The sequence below is a fragment of the Mobula birostris genome, chromosome 10 (genome assembly GCF_030028105.1).
Source record: "Mobula birostris isolate sMobBir1 chromosome 10, sMobBir1.hap1, whole genome shotgun sequence".
NCBI lineage: Eukaryota > Metazoa > Chordata > Chondrichthyes > Myliobatiformes > Myliobatidae > Mobula > Mobula birostris.
This window is the reverse complement of record NC_092379.1, coordinates 120,513,885-120,532,364: the sequence shown is the minus strand read 5'-3', so window position 1 is coordinate 120,532,364 and position 18,480 is coordinate 120,513,885. Positions and strand designations below refer to the sequence as shown.

The 18,480-nt window shown below is 41.3% G+C and overlaps 1 protein-coding gene across 1 annotated transcript in view; it reads right to left on the bottom strand.

Annotated features, from left to right (window-relative positions):
* Window positions 1–18,480, bottom strand: part of LOC140204287 (calpain-5-like) — a 191,900-nt gene that overhangs the window by 23,753 nt on the left and 149,667 nt on the right. Inside the window, exons 7-10 of the mRNA XM_072270880.1 lie at window positions 17,542–17,619; window positions 9,635–9,830; window positions 7,924–8,046; window positions 6,152–6,348 (exon numbers count right to left, since the gene is read on the bottom strand). Coding sequence (XP_072126981.1) covers window positions 6,152–6,348; window positions 7,924–8,046; window positions 9,635–9,830; window positions 17,542–17,619 — 594 coding nt within the window. The remainder of the gene's footprint in view (window positions 1–6,151; window positions 6,349–7,923; window positions 8,047–9,634; window positions 9,831–17,541; window positions 17,620–18,480) is intronic.

Genomic DNA, 18,480 nt, shown 5'->3' with positions numbered 1-18,480 from the left:
CTCGTACTCTCCCTCCCCCATTCCCGGCACGCTGGTTCATTTCTCTGCATCACTTCAGGTTGTTAGGTCCACTTCCACCCTCCCCGTTCTCCCTGTGGCCAATAACTGTTTCACATTTCCTTGGTTAGTTTATCCTTCACTCTGTCCATCGCTGCCCTTGGATCACCCAACACATTCCACTGGGCCATCATCTTTTCAGGTCTGCTCGAATTCCATTCTGATAAAAATCCTTATTGAGTGGGCAAACCTTGAGTCATACAGAGTCGTACAGCAGGGAGAAAAACTCCTTTGACCCAACTCACCCACACCGCCTTTGAGTGACCTACACCAATCCTAGTTACCTGCGTCGTTTCTGCTTCGTCCTGCTGGGACTGCACCCTTCTCGCAATTTGCACCGATCACACATTACCTTGCTCCCCTGTGGCAAGTGACTGTTGCATTTCCTTGGTTAGTTGCCTCTTCACTCGGCCCAGCCCTGCTCCTTGCTTCACCCTACACGATCCACTTGAGCTCCACCCTGCCTCTTGCTTTCACGGCTGCTGGATCTCCAACATACCATCTCCCTTTCAGCTCTATTCAAATATTACTATATTCTTGGTTAGATGCCCTTTCGCTCTGCCCATCCCTGCTTCTCATTCACCTTGCATGGTCCATTACAGCTGAGGTAGCAAAGATAATATTTTTAGAAAACCAACTAAAAAAGTTATATGTCGGAGCAGATTTGAAAAATAGATAATTACTCCTATTAAAACTACTGAGGTATGTCAAAATCATTCTTGTTCGAGTAACAAATGCTGTTGCAGATTTAAACATTAAATTAAATATAAATCATAAATGAAAATGTTAGATTAAACATGGTTTGGCTCCACATAAACATGAGAAATTCTGAAGATGCTAGAAATCCAAAGCAACGCACAACACTCATGTACGTAATGTTGGAGGAGCTCAGCAGGTGAGGCAGCGTCTATGGAAATGAATGAACAGACCTGGTAAAGGGTCTCAGGCCAAAACGTCGACTGTTTATTCATTTCCATAGATGCTGCCTGACCTGCTGAGTTCCTCCAGCATTTGCTGTGGTTTGGCTCCTGCTGTCTTTCCCTTAGATCAGGTGTACTTTGAAACCAGTGTACGCCCAGTGCAGCCATCCTATTACAGGGAAGGTACACAAAGTGTACACTAAACTCTGCAATGAAAATCCCCAAGAAGAAAGCAAAAACAAGCACACAGATACAGGCTCAAATAATGCACTGGTACTTGAAATAAATTAATTATAGTCTACAAACAGTAACAGGTGAAGACTGGAAGAGGAAAACAGGAAGATGCAGAAAAAACAGGAGAATGGGACTAAGTGGATTGCTCTTAGAATATGCTAGCACCGTCTCAATGGGCCAAAAGCGCTCCCTTTGATTAGGTTAGCTTTATTTGTCACAGGTATGTCAGAACAGACAGTAATATGGATCATTTTGCATCAACAACCAACACAGACTAAGGATTGTGCTGGGGCCAGCCCAGCCCACAAGTGTTGCCATGGTTCCAGTGCCAATATAGCATGCCCACAATTCACTAACCCTAACTCGTACATCTTTGGAATGCGAGTGGAACTTGAGCACCCAAAGGAAAGCCATGTGGCCACTGGGAGAACGAGTAAACTCTGTGCAAAATGATTCCACTATTTCAAGAATGTGTCTTGCTTTCTTTGTAAAATTTAATCATATACAATTATTGAGATTTATATGATTCCTAAAATCTGCCACTTTAATAATTCATTTGGCAATTTAAACTGTAATTCTTCTCCAGCATAATGTGTTGTAGTACTGCAAAGTGTCTTTTGGTGGAGCCAATGAGTTCCAATCAGTTCCTTCCAGCATTAGTAGCGGGAATGCGTCCATGTTGTAACTCACATATAACTGTCGCTGTCAATTTCACCTTGGAAATCTGGGACAATAATCAGGTATTCCAGTTGGTGGGGATCTCATTTAAACAAAGGTATTTAGACAACGATTGATAGCCTCTTCCCCAGGACCAAGAATTTTACCAGACATTTTACAAGGATGTCGCCTGGATTGTAGGGCGTACCTTATGAGAATAGGTTGAGTGTACTTGGCCTTTTCTCCTTACAGTGACGGAGGATGAGAGGTGACCTGATAGAGGTGTACAAGATGATGAGGGGCATTGATCGTGTGGATAGCCAGAGGCTTTTTTACCCCTGGGCTGGAATAGCTAACACAAGGGGGCATAGTTTTAAGGTGCTTGGAAACAGATACCGTGAGGATGTCAGGGATAAGTTTTTTTTCCCCCCACGCAAAGTGTGGTGGGTATGTGGAATGCACTGCCGCTGGTGGTGGTGGAAGCGGATACAACAGGGTCTTTTAAGTGCCTCTTAGGTAGATACATGGAGCTTAGAAAAATAGAGGGCTATTATGCAGTAGGGAAATTATAGGCAGTTTCTTGAGTAGGTTACATTGTCAGCACAACATTGTGGGCTGAAGGTCATGTAATGTGCTGTAAATTTCTACGTTCCATGTATAACATGTCAATAGTGTAATTAAAGTAAACTACAGCCTTGTCCATATGGTGGGATCTATTGAAAAGGCTACACACAGGAACACAATTTTCTCCACTGTTAATTAAATTTATAAGGTTGTAAGAGGCAGCAAATTTCACAAATAAAATAGTGCAATTCATCTATGATTTATTTTTCCTTAATTCATTGATATTAGGAATTTTTTATTCTCCCCACTGGGAAAGTACTAGATTGTCCTGCACACCGTATTTTCAGCTTAGAGAATTGAAACAGCAACAGTTCAACAAAAACATTTCACTGTAACTCCATGTGGATGAGCTTGGTGTGTGGAGAAACATACTCATTTTTCCCTTCAGTTTATAGGTAGATTTGGTGCCGATTTCTGCAATCAAAAAGTGATATTGAAGCTCTTGCCAAAAATCAGGTGGATCACACCAAGCCCACAGTCACCCGAACCTCAGTTGCCAAAAAATGTCATTTTATCTGCATCACAGCTTTTTAAACTGGATTTCAGGTTGTAAGGTGTTAAGATTCTGGATCTTCTTAAACAGGAGGAACCCAACAGAAGAATGCACTACCAGCATAATACACATTGGCAAATTATATATTAAACCTCTGCAGGGATGTTCTGTATATTTTCTCTCTGGAATCAAGTCCTCCAGCTAAACCAGCAAACTTGGGATCTGGTGTCAAGAACCAAATATTGTGCCCTATGAACAGTAAACATGCTGAAATTTACACACAGGATATTTATTTCTGTACATATGGATCCTACTAGTTGCGTTGTTTTCCTGTGCATTGATACCAAAAGGCATGGCAAAAAATAATGATTTAATGATCTGTTGCTGAGGGAAGTTAACGGATCATGTTGGACTGGAACAGAGGCAGTGGCTGCATTGTAAATGCCCCAGGTAATGGGGAGTGTATGGAGACTGTGTTGATTGGATTTGAAAATTAATCATGCACAATTAAGAACTACATGATCTTAGACTTTCCTGCTTAACAGAGTTTTAATTGAGAGAACAGTCGGAATTCCTGAGGCAGTGACGAGTTAAACTCATGAAAATTAATGCCATGCCATTAAGCAGCTTCTTAAACTGCAAGGAGCTGATCAGGAAAAAATAAAATACAATGAGATTGGTGCTGGGGTAGAGCAAGTGGGCTTGTTGTTGCAAGCTTGAGTATCTGAGTGAGTGAAAATTAATTCTCAGGAATTAATAGCAGAGCAGCATTGATTTTAGTTAGGCAAGTGATATGCATGTGTAATGTAGAATACAGTGGATTCCTGTTAATCAGGACGCACCAGGACCAGTACATTTTAGCCCAATTAAGCAGCTACCGCAGTTAACTGAAGTTTCATGGAAATAATTAAAACGTAGAAAAAAAAAAGACAAACTACAGTTTGACTGAGAAACAATGTATTTTATTGAAAAACAGAACAAATCAGAACTAATTCCTCTACAGTACTATAAAATTGTGTATTTAGTTCCTAATAGTTATCGACAGAGGAATTCATCTGCCATGTTCTTTTAATTGAATGAAATGAACAAAATCAGCAGTTAATGGATTACCTAGTGCAGATAATGGACTACCTTTCTATAATACTTTAGAGGATTATATCCTCCAAATCTTCATTTGCATTGTAACATTCAAGATGATTGTCAATACTTTTGTAATTCCTTGCTTCTTGAAATAGTGAAATTATTTCATTTTCATTTCCAGCATTTCTGCCATCTCCAAGCCTGAATGCTTGAAACTGCGATGAACAACACAGTTCCGAATTGTTTTACTGCTTATGCCTCACCAACCATCGGTGACAAAAAAATCACTGCTTTTTGAACACAAACACACAACTGACGCTATGTAAGAAAAGATCACTTTAAGCATGGTGTAGCATCTAACGGCCATGGAAGTACACACACCTGATGCTAGTTAGAAACTGTTTGACAACAGTGGTATAGTGTCCTAAATAAATGAAAGGAACCCTGGTTATTATCTTGATTTAGTTTCTGTTCTTTAGGAGTTGTCCCAAATTAATGGCTACCCCATTAACCGATGGCCCATTTAAGCAGAATTCACTGTATTCTACACATGTAAAGGAACAGCACGTGCATGAAGGACCAGAAATTCATCTTATTCATGAGGAGAATTCTTTGGTGTGGAAACCTCCGAGTTGTACTAGATGCATGAGAAGACACAGACTTCTTTAAAATATTTGAATCAATAGAAATCTGCGTAACTCATGCAGAATATGTGCCTATCTCATTTCTAAGTTTCTGCTCATTATGTAAAGGGATTAAATCATTATGAATAGAAAGGAGCACCTCAATGTTTTATGAACAGCTTCTTGCCTCTATCATCAGTTTTCTGAATAGTCCGTGAACCCATGAACACTGCCTCATAATTTTGCTCTTTTTATGCTATTTATTTATGTTTCTTATTGTAATTTATGGTAATTTTTAAGTATTGCACTATACTATTGCTGCAAAACAACAAATGTCAGTGACAATAAACCTCATTCTAATTGAAAGGAACAAACAGAGGTTAACTTAACAATTAGGGTTATTAAAAATACAGGCTTTTTGATAAATTGGAATAATAAAGCATTGTTTTGAGATTATTAATACAAGAATAAAGGGAAAAGTTAGAAGTGTTTTCCCCCACAAAGATTAATAGAATTTAGTGAGGTAGTTATTCATTCTTCCTTATCATCTGAAATCCACAATGTAATATATATTTTGTTGATTGGACTCCCCTCCTGTATTCTGGGTCACTGGAATTGTTTTTACATAGGACATTAAATAGTACAAGTCAGGAATATGTGCCGGTCTCATCATTTAGGTCTCAGCCCACAATTTCTGAGCAGTCAATTTTAACTGATCCAAGCTATCAGCATGCGGTCTATAAATCTCCAGGTCCTGCCTGATCATGTGCCTGTTAAATGTCTCTCAAATGTTGCTACTATATCTATTTCTGTCATCTCCCTGGTAAAGAGTCCCAGGTATCTTCTACGCTGTAAAAAAAAACTTGCCTCAAATCTCCTTTAAAGTTTCCCCCTCTCACCATAATCCATGACTAGTTATTGAAATTTTCACTGTGGGGGGAAAAAGACTCTTGTACTCTATCAATGCCACAACATCATGACACTCCTCAGCATTTGACACCGTAGAGAAAGAGAGATATCTGATGCTCCAGAAATGTAGTTCAAGGTGACTAGACCATCATATATTTGGCACATACAACAGAGATTTCTGCTCAACAATATTTAACCATCAATTTTCCCACTGGTAGAAATCATAAGATTATCAGAAGTGAAATTACAAAGAAGCTTGGAAAAGAAGCCTATGACCAGAATTCAGGAAGGTTTCAGCATCAATTGTGTGTAACGACAATGCTCCACTTTACAGAACTGTATAGAGCAATAATTGCACCTCATTGTGTCTGGTACCCGGCTCGGTTTATTTAAGTTGTTTTATGACTTCTATTGGTTGCAACTGTCCTTGATGTCTAGCTTAGTTAAACTATCTAAAGGAGTAGACATTTACAAATACACAATTAGTAGGAACTAAGATTTCTCATAAGGTTTTAAAAAAGGGTTGAATTTATCTCCAGGTTCCTAGAGAATACCTGCATCCAGAAGTCTTGTCTGTATAGACTCTCAGCAGAAAATCACCCTCTTTATTTGGCTCCAACGTAGTTGGAATAATGACATAGCGCCCTTTCTTCAGGTCAGTTCGCGTGAAAATACTGCGATTTGCACTGTAATCCGACGTTGATGCTTTCTTAAAGAAACTGTGCAGTCTGTACTCGCGATTAAGTTCCACCTTGAAATAAAAACAGTGAGGTTTATGGCCAAGAAAAGTTTAAAGTATATTGCTACTTTAAAAGAAATTCTGGTATTATAGGTTTTATAAATTGATACACTGATTTATTCTTGTCACACGTACAATCCCATGTTCAGAAAGGTCAGGTTCTAAAGTTAGAGTGTGTGGAGTACAAATTTACCTAAGTTGGGAAATAAATTGTCAAGAAAAACTTTTGAAGAGATCATCTGCAAATAAATTTGAGTGGCTTAGTTCTGGAGAGGAGCATGGACTGAGGGATTTTATGAATTGGTATGCTTGTATGGTTGATTCACTCAAAAAATGATGATCTTCTTTGGGTCCAATGACCAGTGTTTTGTTTCTAACCATTTCGCCCTGATCGTTCAGCTGATAAGTGGTAGGATACTGTCTTTTAGGTTTTTGGGGACCAGCCAATGGGGAGAGGTTACATGGTACTTTTGGGTGAGGGCAGGGTCATGCACCTTACAGAGACAAACAGAATGTTGGTAAATAGAATAGAACTGATACAAGGTCCTAGCTGGGACCAGCGGAATTTTGTTGCTGACATTTGTAATAGGCTCACATGTGTGGTCCATAAAACAACTGAATATTCTAAGTTAATAAAAAGGATTCGGAAAAGGTCAAACTACATCATATGAAAATGTTGAGGGGTGGAGTTGACGACAGTAATGAATGTATTTGATCTAATATATTGGTTCAGCCTTGTTTTGTTCTGTTTGCTTTTTTGGGGCTTAGTCATTAGTTCCATTTTTTTTAGATTTTTTTCTGTTATTTTTGGGGGGGGGGTTCTTTGTAATATCCTTTTCTTTTTATTTATTTTTTCCATAATTAACTATGTCAAGAGTTTGGAAGTCTGTTATACTTGTACTATTTGTAGTCTTTTTTTTGTATATGTTTATTAACAATAAGGTAATTCCAATCTCTTTGTATCACTATTGTTATTATGTTTATGAACTTGAAAATTAATAAAAAGATTTAAAAAAGAAAGAAAACAACTGAATAAGATGAAGTAAAGCTTAATTTTATGGGCAACGCCCATAAAGTTCTGGAGGAACTCAGCAGGTCAGGCAGCATCTATGGAGAGGAATAAACAGTCAACTTTTCAGGCCAAGACCCCTCATGAGGACTCAAAAGGTAGGGGAAAGAATGGAGAGAAGATTTAAACTTCTTTAGGGTAGGGATACAGTACCTCAAAAGGGCTTTGTAAAGGAGCAGCAAATCATAAACACAGGAGGTTCTGCAGATGCTGTAAATTTAGAGCAACACACCCACAAAATGCTGGAAGAGTTCAGCAGGTCAGGCAGCACCTATGAAGAGGAAAGAACATTCAACGTTTCAAGCTGAGACCCTTCATCAGGTCTGGAAAGAAAGAGGGAAGATATTGTGTAACCTTCTGAGTTCCTCCAGAATTTTGAGCGTGTTGCTCTGGAATACCAGCATCTGCAGAATCTCTTGTCCTTAAAATCATGGGAATAAATTCAGAGCTTCCAAGTTCCAGAGTTCCTGTCTGTAGGTCTTGTTACCTGCAACAAAAGTCATCCCCATTAGATTTACCTGGAAGATGCTGAAGCCGATGATCAAGTTCATGCCCTTGCCTTCCATCCTGTGGACACGTTTGTCTCTCTGCTGCAGTGAAACGAGTACCTCGTCCTCCTCCTTTGTCACATCAAAGACATACTATGCAAAGGAGAAGGAAACCCTTCCATAAATTGCCACTAGTTCAGGTATGCAGCAAGAGATTCAGGGAGAATTGAGAGGAATGTGAGAGACAATGTAATACAGAGAAACTGAGGAGAAATAGGACAGATGGGATTGTGGATTGTTGAATCTCAGGAAAAGGAAATTTCTCCTGTGCAAAACAATCAAGGATAAACTGAGTTAATGAATGTTGTTTTAAAAATGTATATTCCTTTTCTTGAGCAGTGGGGTTATGATTTAGGGAGAAAATTTCAGAATTAGTACTGAAGGCAAATCTGTCAGGAGAATAAACAGAAGGCAGGTGAATAAGTTCAAAGTAAATTTATTATCAAAGTACATATATCTCGTCATATTAAAATACTGCTGTGAGATTCAATTTCTTGCACACATTCACAGTAGAATAAAGAAATACAATAGAATCAATGAAAACTACTCAATGATTGACGAACAATGTGCAAAAGACAAACCATGTAAATACAAAAAAAAATAAATAAATACTGCATAAATGCTATAGGTAAATAAATAATGCTGAAAAATGAGTTGCAGAGTCCTTGAAAGTGAGTTCATGGGTTATGGAACCAGGTCATTGTTGAGGTGAGTGAAGGTACTCACGCTGGTTCAGGAGTCTGATGGTTGAAGGGTAATAACTGTTCCTGAACCAGGTGGTGTGGGACCCAAGGCTCACACACCTCCTTCCTGATGGCAGCGGCAAGAAGAGAGCAGGGTCTGCCTTGATGATGGATGCTGTTCTTGATGGGTACTGTGGGCCCTGAAGAGTTGCCAATTGCTGAGATTTGGGGATGCACAAAATATCAATAAATAAAGCAATGGAGAATTCATGTCTATTTATTCAATTGTATCTTCCAGTGAATTAAAGGTAAACGTAAATCTCAGGACTGGATAACATTTAAAACAGATAGATTTTTTCCTTCATTAGCTTTTTGAAAGAAATCACATTTCCCTACCCTAAACCAAATATGTTTAATCAATCTGGCTTCACTTCCTTCACTACAGAGGATTGAAATCCAGGCCCAGAAATAACATATTGACACATCAACAAATATCTTGGTCGTGATCAAGTTCCTTCCATAGTTAAGGAAAAATGCTTTCGGTGTGGAAAAGTTCCTCTAATATCAGCTTTACACAAGGACAGAGTGACACACTGCACTAGTAGCGAACTCCTAAAGGAAAATGGCCGTGTGTGGGACTGGAGCAGGGTAGTGAGGGTACGGTGGTGGTGTGGTAGGTGGGGTGGAGAGGGGAACAGAGAATAGAGAAAGGGTAGGTTAGAAACCAAATCAGTGCTGAAAGCGGTCACTAAATCATCAAATGGATCCATTCCTAGACCTGAGTGTCTATAGCAGGGGTTCCCAACCCGGGATCTACACACCCTCAGTTAAAATGATCCATGGCATATTAAAAAATAGTTGAGAGCCCCTGGTCTATAAGCAATGTTATCAGCCAGTTCAACTGGTATTAACCCTTGGACAAGAGGGAATCATTATTCTATCAAAAAAACAGGCTCTTATATCATCTATCCTGCAAGCAGCAACTGGAATATTCCCACCTGGGGATTTTGCAGGAAAGTGTCCAGATAATTTGTACATCCTCCAGCACGGTTCAAGAATGGATCTTCATGAATTTTCCAGGCCCCGCGTAGTACCACCTCATCCCAGGTCTTGTGGATACTCCATAAAGACGTGTTTATCAGCCGACAAGAAATTACATTGGTGAAGAGTTCACACCAGTCTTGGAATGCCATCCTTGGTTAAAACCCAGAGAGATTGGCCAATAATAGATTTATAGGCATGATAACAAATGCACCAAGTATATACACTTATCCAATTTTCATTTTTTAGTATTGTGAACAATTGGTTTTACTAGTATTCCACTAGTGCAAGAATGGTATCTATCAGTTACTTAGGAGATGTGTTTTGCTAATGGAACTTTCCCATTTAAAAAAGGTCAAGCACAACATTAAGAAATAGTTGTAAGAAAACACACACACACACAAAGATTTCTGGGTAGAAAACACCTAGTCAATAAGTGTAGTGGCATAATTTGTTACTGGATGATCAGCTGACGCCCAACATTACAAGATATTGGCGGGACAGTAGAACAGATGGTAGAGACGTAGTTCCAGTGATGAAAGTTTGTCTGTGGAGTTTACATGTTCTCTCTTTGACTGCCTGGCTTTCCTTATATGTCCTAACAAATCTGGGTGTAGTTCGTGGAAGTGTTGGGAGAATAAAAAAGGGATTTATGTAGATGTAAATGGATGGTTGATGGTCAGCACAGACTCCATGAGCAGAAAGGTATGTTTTCATCCTGTATCCTTCTGCACTTCCATATCATTAGACTTGAAGGGAATTGAAGAAAGAACTCAGTAAGTCAGGTATATGTCAAAAATTTCTGAACACCAGTAGCTCTGCAGAGTATGATTTAATTTTAAGTCGGAAGGGTAAGTTCAGATTCAAAGTACAGAAAATTCAATGATTGCAAATTAGGGGATGATTTCAATTTTTAGGAAGTAAAACATTTTTTACCCAGTTCTCACCAGTATAAAACAGTGAACCATAATGTTACTAGAGAAAGTTTGGAGACAGTGTGAAAGGGAGGAGAGGCAGGTGATAGAGAAGGGATGAGCTCAGTCCGATGGTTTGAGATGTGTCTATTTTAATGCGAGGAGTATCATGAATAAAGCGGATGAGCTTAGAGTGGGGTCAGCACTTGGAGTTATGATGTTGTGGCCACTACGGAGACTTGGATGGTGCAGGGGCAGGAATGGCTACTTCAAGTGCCAGGCTTTAGATGTTTCAGAAAGGATAGGGAGGGAGGCAGGCAAAAGAGGTGGGGGTGAGGCACTATTGATCAGAGATAGTGTCACACCTGCAGAAAAGGAGGAAGTCATAGAGGGCTTGTCTACGGAATCTCTGTGGGAGTCAGAAATAGGAAGGGGTCAATAACTCTACTGAGTGTTTTTTTTTTAAAATAGACCATCCAATAGTAACAGGGACATTGAGGAGCAAATACGGAGACAGATTCTGGAAAGGAGTAATAATAACAGGGTTGTTGTGGTGGGAGATATTAATTTCCCAAATATTGATTGACATCTTCCTAGAGTGAGGGGTTTAGATGGGGTGGAGTTTGTTAGGTGTGTTCAGGAAGGTTGCTTAAAACAATATATAGATAAGTCTACAAGAGGAGGGGCTGTAATTGATCTGGTATCTGGTGTCAGGTCTCTCAGTAGGAGAGCATTTTGGAGATAGTGATCACAATTCGATCTCCTTTACTATAATATTGGAGAGGGATAGGAACAGACAAGTTAGGGAAGTGTTTAATTGGAGTAAGGGGAACTGTGAGGTTATCAGGCGGGAACTTGGAAGCATAAATTGGAAACAGATGTTCTCAGGGAAACATACCGAAGAAATGTGGCAAATGTTCAGGGGATATGTGCGTGGAGCTCTGAGTAGGTATGTTCCAATGAGACATGGAAATGATGGTAAGGTACAAGATCCGTGGTGCACAAAGGCTGTTGTAAATCGAGTCAAGAAGAAGAGCTTATGAAAAGTTCCAAAAACTAGGTAATGATATGAATCTAGAAGATTATAAGGCTAGCAGGAAGGAGCTTAAGAATGTAATTAGGAAAGCCAGAAGGGGCCATGAGACGGCCTTGGTGGACAGGAATAAGGAAAATCCCAAGATATTCTACAGTATGTGAAGAGCAAGAGGATAAGACGTGAGAGAATCAAGTGTGACAATGGAAAAGTGTGTATGGAACCAGAGGAGATAGTGGAGGTACTTAATGAATACTTTGCTTCAGTATTCACTACGGAAAAGGATCTTGGTGATTGTAGGGATGACTTACAGCAAACTGAAAAGCTGGAGCATGTAGATATTAAGAAAAGAGGATGTGATGGAGCTTTTGGAAAATCAAGTTGGATAAGTCACCGGGACCAGACAGGATGTACCCCAGGCTACTGTGGGAAGTGAGGGAGGAGATCGCTGAGCCTCTGGTGATGATCTTTGCATCATCATTGAGGATGGGAGAGGTTCCGGAGGATTGGAGGGTTGCAGATGTTGTTCCCTTATTCAAGAAAGGGAGCAGGGATAGCCCAGGAAATTATAGGAGAGTGAGTCTTAATTCAGTGGTTGGTAAGTTGATGGAGAAGATCCTGACAGGCAGGATTTATGAACATTTGGAGAGGCATAATATGATTAGGAATAGTCAGCATGGCCTTATGAGCCTGATTGAATTTTTTGAGGATGTGACTAAGCACATTGATTAAGGTAGAACGTAGATGGGGTTCCTTATCAAATTCCTTGCTAAAATCTATATATAGATTTTAGCAAGGAATTTGATAAGGAACCCCATTCAAGGCTTATTGAGAAAGTAAGGAGGCATGGGATCCAAAGGGACATTGCTTTGTGGATTCAGAACTGGCTTGCCCACAGAAGGCAAAGTGTAGTTGTAGATGGGTCATATTCTGCATGGAGGCCAGTGTACCTCAGAGATCTGTTCTGGGACCCCTACTCTTTGTGATTTTTATAAATGACCTGAATCAGGAACTGGAGGGATGTGTTAGTAAATTTGCTGATGACACAAAGGTTGGGGGTGTTGTGGATAGTGTAGAGGGCTGTCAGAGGTTACAACGAGACATTGGTAGGATGCAAAACTGGGTTCAGAAGTGGCAGATGGAGTTCAACCCAGTTAAGTGTGAGGTGGTTCATTTTGGTAGAAATATGATGGCAGAATATAGTATTAATGGCAAGACTCTTGGCAGTGTGGAGGATCAGAGGGATCTTGGGGTCTGAGTCCATAGGACGCTCAAAGATGCTACGTAGGTTGAATCTGTGGTTAAGGTGGCATACGGTGCATTGGCCTTCATCAATCGTGGGATTAAGTTTAAGAGCTGAGAGGTAATGTTGCAGCTATATAGGACCCTAGTCAGACCCCACTTGGAGTACTGTGCTCAATTCTGGCTGCCTCACTACAGGAAAGACATGGAAACCATAGAAATGGTGCAGAGGAGATTTACAAGGATGTTGCCTGGATTGGGGAGCATGCCTTATGAGAATAGGTTGAGTGAACTCGGCCTTTTCTCCTTGGAGGGACGGAGGATGAGGTGACTTGATAGAGGTGTACAAGATAATGAGAGGCATTGATCGTGTGGATAGTTTGAGGCTTTTCACCAGGGCTAAGATGGCTAGCATAAGGGTCATAATTTTAAGGTGCTTGGAAGTAGGTACAGAGGAGATGTCAGTGGTAAGTTTTTTCTTTTACGCAGAGAGTGGTGAGTGCATGGAATGGGCTGCCGGCGGCAGTGGTGGAGGCAGAAATGATAAGGTCTTTTAAGAGCCTTCTGGATGGGTACATGGAGCTTAGAAAAATGGAAGGCTATGGGTAAAGCCTAGGTAGTTCTAAGGTAGGGACATGTTTAGCACAGCTTTGTGGGCCAAAGGGCCTGTTTTGTGCTGTATGTTTTCTATGTTTCTATGTTAACCAATAAAGCTTGAATTTTGAAGAACACTTTCAAGTGTATCAATGTGAACTACTTACTGAATGCACCAAGCATTCTCATGATGTATCAGTGTTCTTGTTTATCTCAAGAATTTTAAGCTCAATCTTTTTCCAAATTCTTCTCGTGCCCTATAGTTGTACAAGAGCTCTATGTTCTTTCTGTCCTTTTGTGCATCACCAATTATAATCACTCAGCCAATGTCAGCTGTGCCTTTTACAGGACTCTCCTTTCCTTTGTAGAAGTCTTTGTAGAATAATTTCCAATTAATATTGTCACTGTGTTGTACATCAAGATAAATCATCACCTCAAATTTGTAATAACAGTCAAAAATTGTAAACTGAGTTTTGAAAGGATTATTGAAGGAAAGTTTAATAGCCTTCAACACCATTTAAATCTGGCTATCTGACACTGAATGGAAACACTTAGGTCTTTGTTGTGTGTCCAGAGCCAACTACAGGAATGCTTGGTATAAATAGACATTGCAGTTCATACTGAGGGTTGACATTGGAGGTGTTGCAGAATAAGTGGTTAAACCAAAGTCTAAGTATTTGGGTAGGTATAAATTACGTAAGGTATTTTTAATGTGTAGCGCTCTCAGTAATACCAGACGGACTGTTAACTGTTAATCACTTATTACTAAAATGTCTTCTCTGAGGTGTTATATTAAAATGGCGTCTCGTACTGTTAACTGCTGAGCAAGGGGTTCTCTGTAACAGCAATGTTTGGGTTATACAAGGTGATAATGGAAACTTTGTTCATTTGTTAGCCAATGGAAGTCATGTTCTGTTATCTTTTAAATGTGTGCTGAGTTGAGGAGTGCAGACTTCTTCGGGAGGCAAGCAGAGTGGACGGACAAGTGAGGAACGGACAGCGGTTCCAGGGCGGCGTATACCGGACCTCGGGGGTTCAGAGGGTGGCCAGAGTCTCGGAAAGACGTTGTGGATGGAATCGGAGGCGTAAGCTCCAACGTATTAAAATATTACGTGCACAAGACTGATAAGTCACTTATGTGGCGCCTTTTCTTTTAGTTGTTGCTACTAACCCATCACCAAAAATTTGCTATAAAGTATACTTTTTTACTCGCACTTTGTATATTGTTTCATATTTGTGTCATGTCTGATCATTGGGTGACTCACACCTTATCCACACCAAATGCCATACTAGACCTAGTACAGGTAATGAACCGGGTCAGGTCACAAATCTCTCAGCGGGTGAGCATCTGGGATACAGTGACCACCACTCCCTGGCCTTTAGCATTATCATGGAAAAGGATAGAAGCAGAGAGGACAGGAAAATTTTTAATTGGGGAAGGGCAAATTATGAGGCTAGAAGGCTAGAACTTGCGGGTGTAAATTGGGATGATGTTTTTGCAGGGAAATGTACTATGGACATGTGGTCGATGTTTAGAGATCTCTTGCAGGACGTTAGGGATAAATTTGTCCCGGTGAGGTAGATAAAGAATGGTAGGGTGAAGGAACCATGGGTGACAAGTGAGGTGGAAAATCTAGTCAGGTGGAAGAAGGCAGCATACATGAGGTTTAGGAAACAAGGATCAGATGGGTCTATTGAGGAATATAGGGAAGCAAGAAAGGAGCTTAAGAAGGGGCTGAGAAGAGCAAGAAGGGGGCATGAGAAGGCCTTGGCGAGTAGGGTAAAGGAAAACCCCAAGGCATTCTTCAATTATGTGAAGAAAAAAAGGATGACAGGAGTGAAGGTAGGACCGATTAGAGATAAAGGTGGGAAGGTGTGCCTGGAGGCTGTGGAAGTGAGGGAGGTCCTCAATGAATACTTCTCTTCGGTATTCACCAATGAGAGGGAACTTGATGATGGTGGGGACAATATGAGTGAGGTTGATGTTCTGGAGCATGCTGATATGAAGGGAGAGGAGGTGTTGTGGAGTTGTTAAAATACATTAGGACGGATAAGTCCCTGGGGCCTGACGGAATATTCCCCAGGCTGCTCCACGAGGCAAGGGAAGAGATTGCTGAGCCTCTGGCTAGGATCTTTATGTCCTCGTTGCCCAAGGGAATGGTACCGGAGGATTGGAGGGAGGCGAATGTTGTCCCCTTGTTCAAAAAAGGTTGTAGGGATAATTTGGGTAATTATAGGCCAGTGAGCCTTACATCTGTGGTGGGAAAGCTGTTGGAAAAGATTCTTAGAGATAGGATCTATGGGCATTTAGAGAATCATGGTCTGATCAGGGACAGTCAGCATGGCTTTGTGAAGGGCAGATCGTGTCTAACAAGCCTGATAGAGTTCTTTGAGGAGGTGACCAAGCATATAGATGAGGGCAGTGCAGTGGATGTGATCTATATGGATTTTAGTAAGGCATTTGACAAGGTTCCACACGGTAGGCTTATTCAGAAAGTCAGAAGGCATGGGATCCAGGGAAGTTTGGCCAGGTGGATTCAGAATTGGCTTGCCTGCAGAAAGCAGAGGGTTGTGGTGGAGGGTGTACATTCAGATTGGAGGATTGTGACTAGTGGTGTCCCACAAGGATCACTTCTGGGACCTCTACTTTTCGTGATTTTTATTAACAACCTGGATGTGGGGGTAGAAGAGTGGGTTGGCAAGTTTGCAGATGACACAAAGATTGGTGGTGTTGTAGATAGTGTAGAGGATTGTCAAAGATTGCAGAGAGACATTGATAGGATGCAGAAGTGGGCTGAGAAGTGGCAGATGGAGTTCAACCCGGAAAAGTGTGAGGTGGGACACTTTGGAAGGACAAACTCCAAGGCAGGGTACAAAGTAAATGGCAGGATACTTGGTAGTGTGGAGGAGTAGAGGGATCTGGGAGTACATGTCCACAGATCCCTGAAAGTTGCCTCACAGGTGGATAGGGTAGTTAAGAAAACTTATGGGGTGTTAGTTTTCATAAGTCGAGGGATAGAGTTTCAGAGTCACGATGTAATGATGCAGCTCTATAAAACTCTGGTTAGGCCACACTTGGAGTACTGTGTCCAGTTCTGGTCACCTCACTATAGGAAGGATGTGGAAGCATTGGAAAGGGTACAGAGGACATGTACCAGGATGCTGCCTGGTTTAGAGAGTATGCATTATGATCAGAGATTAAGGGAGCTAGGGCTTTACTCTTTGGAGAGAAGGAGGATGAGAGGAGACATGATAGAGGTGTACAAGATAATAAGAGGAATAGATAGAGTGGATAGCCAGCGCCTCTTCCCCAGGGCACCACTGCTCAATACAAGAGGACATGGCTTTAAGGTAAGGGGTGGGAAGTTCAAGGGGGATATTAGAGGAAGGGTTTTTACTCAGAGAGTGGTTGGTGCGTGAAATGCACTGCCTGAGTCAGTGGTGGAGGCAGCTACATTAGTGAAGTTTAAGAGACTACTAGACAGGTATATGGAGGAATCTAAGGTGGGGGCTTATATGGGAGGCAGGGTTTGAGGGTCGGCACAACATTGTGGGCTGAAGGGCCTGTACTGTGCTGTACTATTCTATGTTCAAAACATTTGAACTGTTTGGCGGGGTCGACAGCTATTCACCCTAGGCAACAGGGGTCGGGGGGCAAAGACCATTACAAATGCATAGTTTGTCAAAACATTACTATCAGCAATTATTTCAAAAATTTCCTAAGGTAATTCAAAAGAGATTCTCTTATTGAACAGTCTAAGGGATTCCACAGAAGGGGAGTCTAAATCACTTACTATCCCCCTTTGTCTACACAGGTGTGAGAGAAGAAATAACTGGTGCAGTAGAGGGACTGGGGGAGATGGCATTGCTGGGGGTGGGGGGGGAAGAGGAGGTGGCGTGGGGACGGAGGGGTGGAAAATTAAATTACTTCCCCTGCTGGTTCTGTTCTTCTCTACCCTGACCCCACCTCAGAGACTCTCTCCTGTGACTTCCAGTGGAGCTGCCAGCACCCTGTCCCTCTGCATTCAGAAACTATTTCAGGGTAGTCTAGGGGCAACGTACAAACAATGAATTGACTTACCAGAACTCACCATCATTCTTAACATCAACGCCAATTCTTTTAAGTTCCTTTTTTGTCACTTTCTTCCATTCTTGTGAACTAGAAAAATCAGACAAATACTTTGTGTTTATGAAGCCCAGTCGTTTTGCAAAAAAAAAAAACAAATTGCTGGAGAAACTCAGCAAACAGGCAGGATCTGTTGGGGCAAAGGAATGGTTGACCTTCAGATCAAGACCCTGATGAAGCATCTCGCCGAATCGTCAACTGTTTTCTCTTTCCCACAGATGCCGCCTGGCCTGCTGAGCTCCTCCAGCATTTTGTGCATGTTGTTCAAGAAGGTCATTGCAGAGAGAACACAATTGTTCTGCAGAACTACAAACACTTGCTCTCATTGACGTAGAGGAGGCCACATTGACAGCATCAAATGTAGTGGACAAGGTTAGAGGTGGTGTGTGAGATTCTTTGCCTGACCTGGAAGGGCTGTTTATGTCCCTACTTGGCAGTGAGGAAGGAGGCGTAGGGACAAGTGTAGCAACTGCCCTGGTTGCAACATAAGGTGCCAGAGGATGGGGAGGGGTGGGGGTGGGGTGAGGGAGAGTGGCCCCAGTGGGAGGCAGAAACTGGTGGGAGGGGAGGGGAAGATGTGACTGGTCACAGGAATCTAGCAGAAATGCCAGAGGATATTGTGCAGGATGTAGAGGCTGGAGGAGGGAAAGATGAGGACCAAGAGAATTCTATTTCTGTTCTGTCTATAGGGGAAGGTCTGAAAGCAAAAGTCCAGGAAATGGAGGAAAAGTGAGCTAGGGCTCCATCAACCACATTTCATAATAAAGAAGGACACCAGATATCCAAGAGTGGAAGCTTCTTGGTGGAGATGAAGAAACTGACAGAAACTGACAAGAGGCTGGTTTGGAGAAGGTGTATTCAAAGTAGTGAGAGAGTCAGTGTGTTTATAAGAAA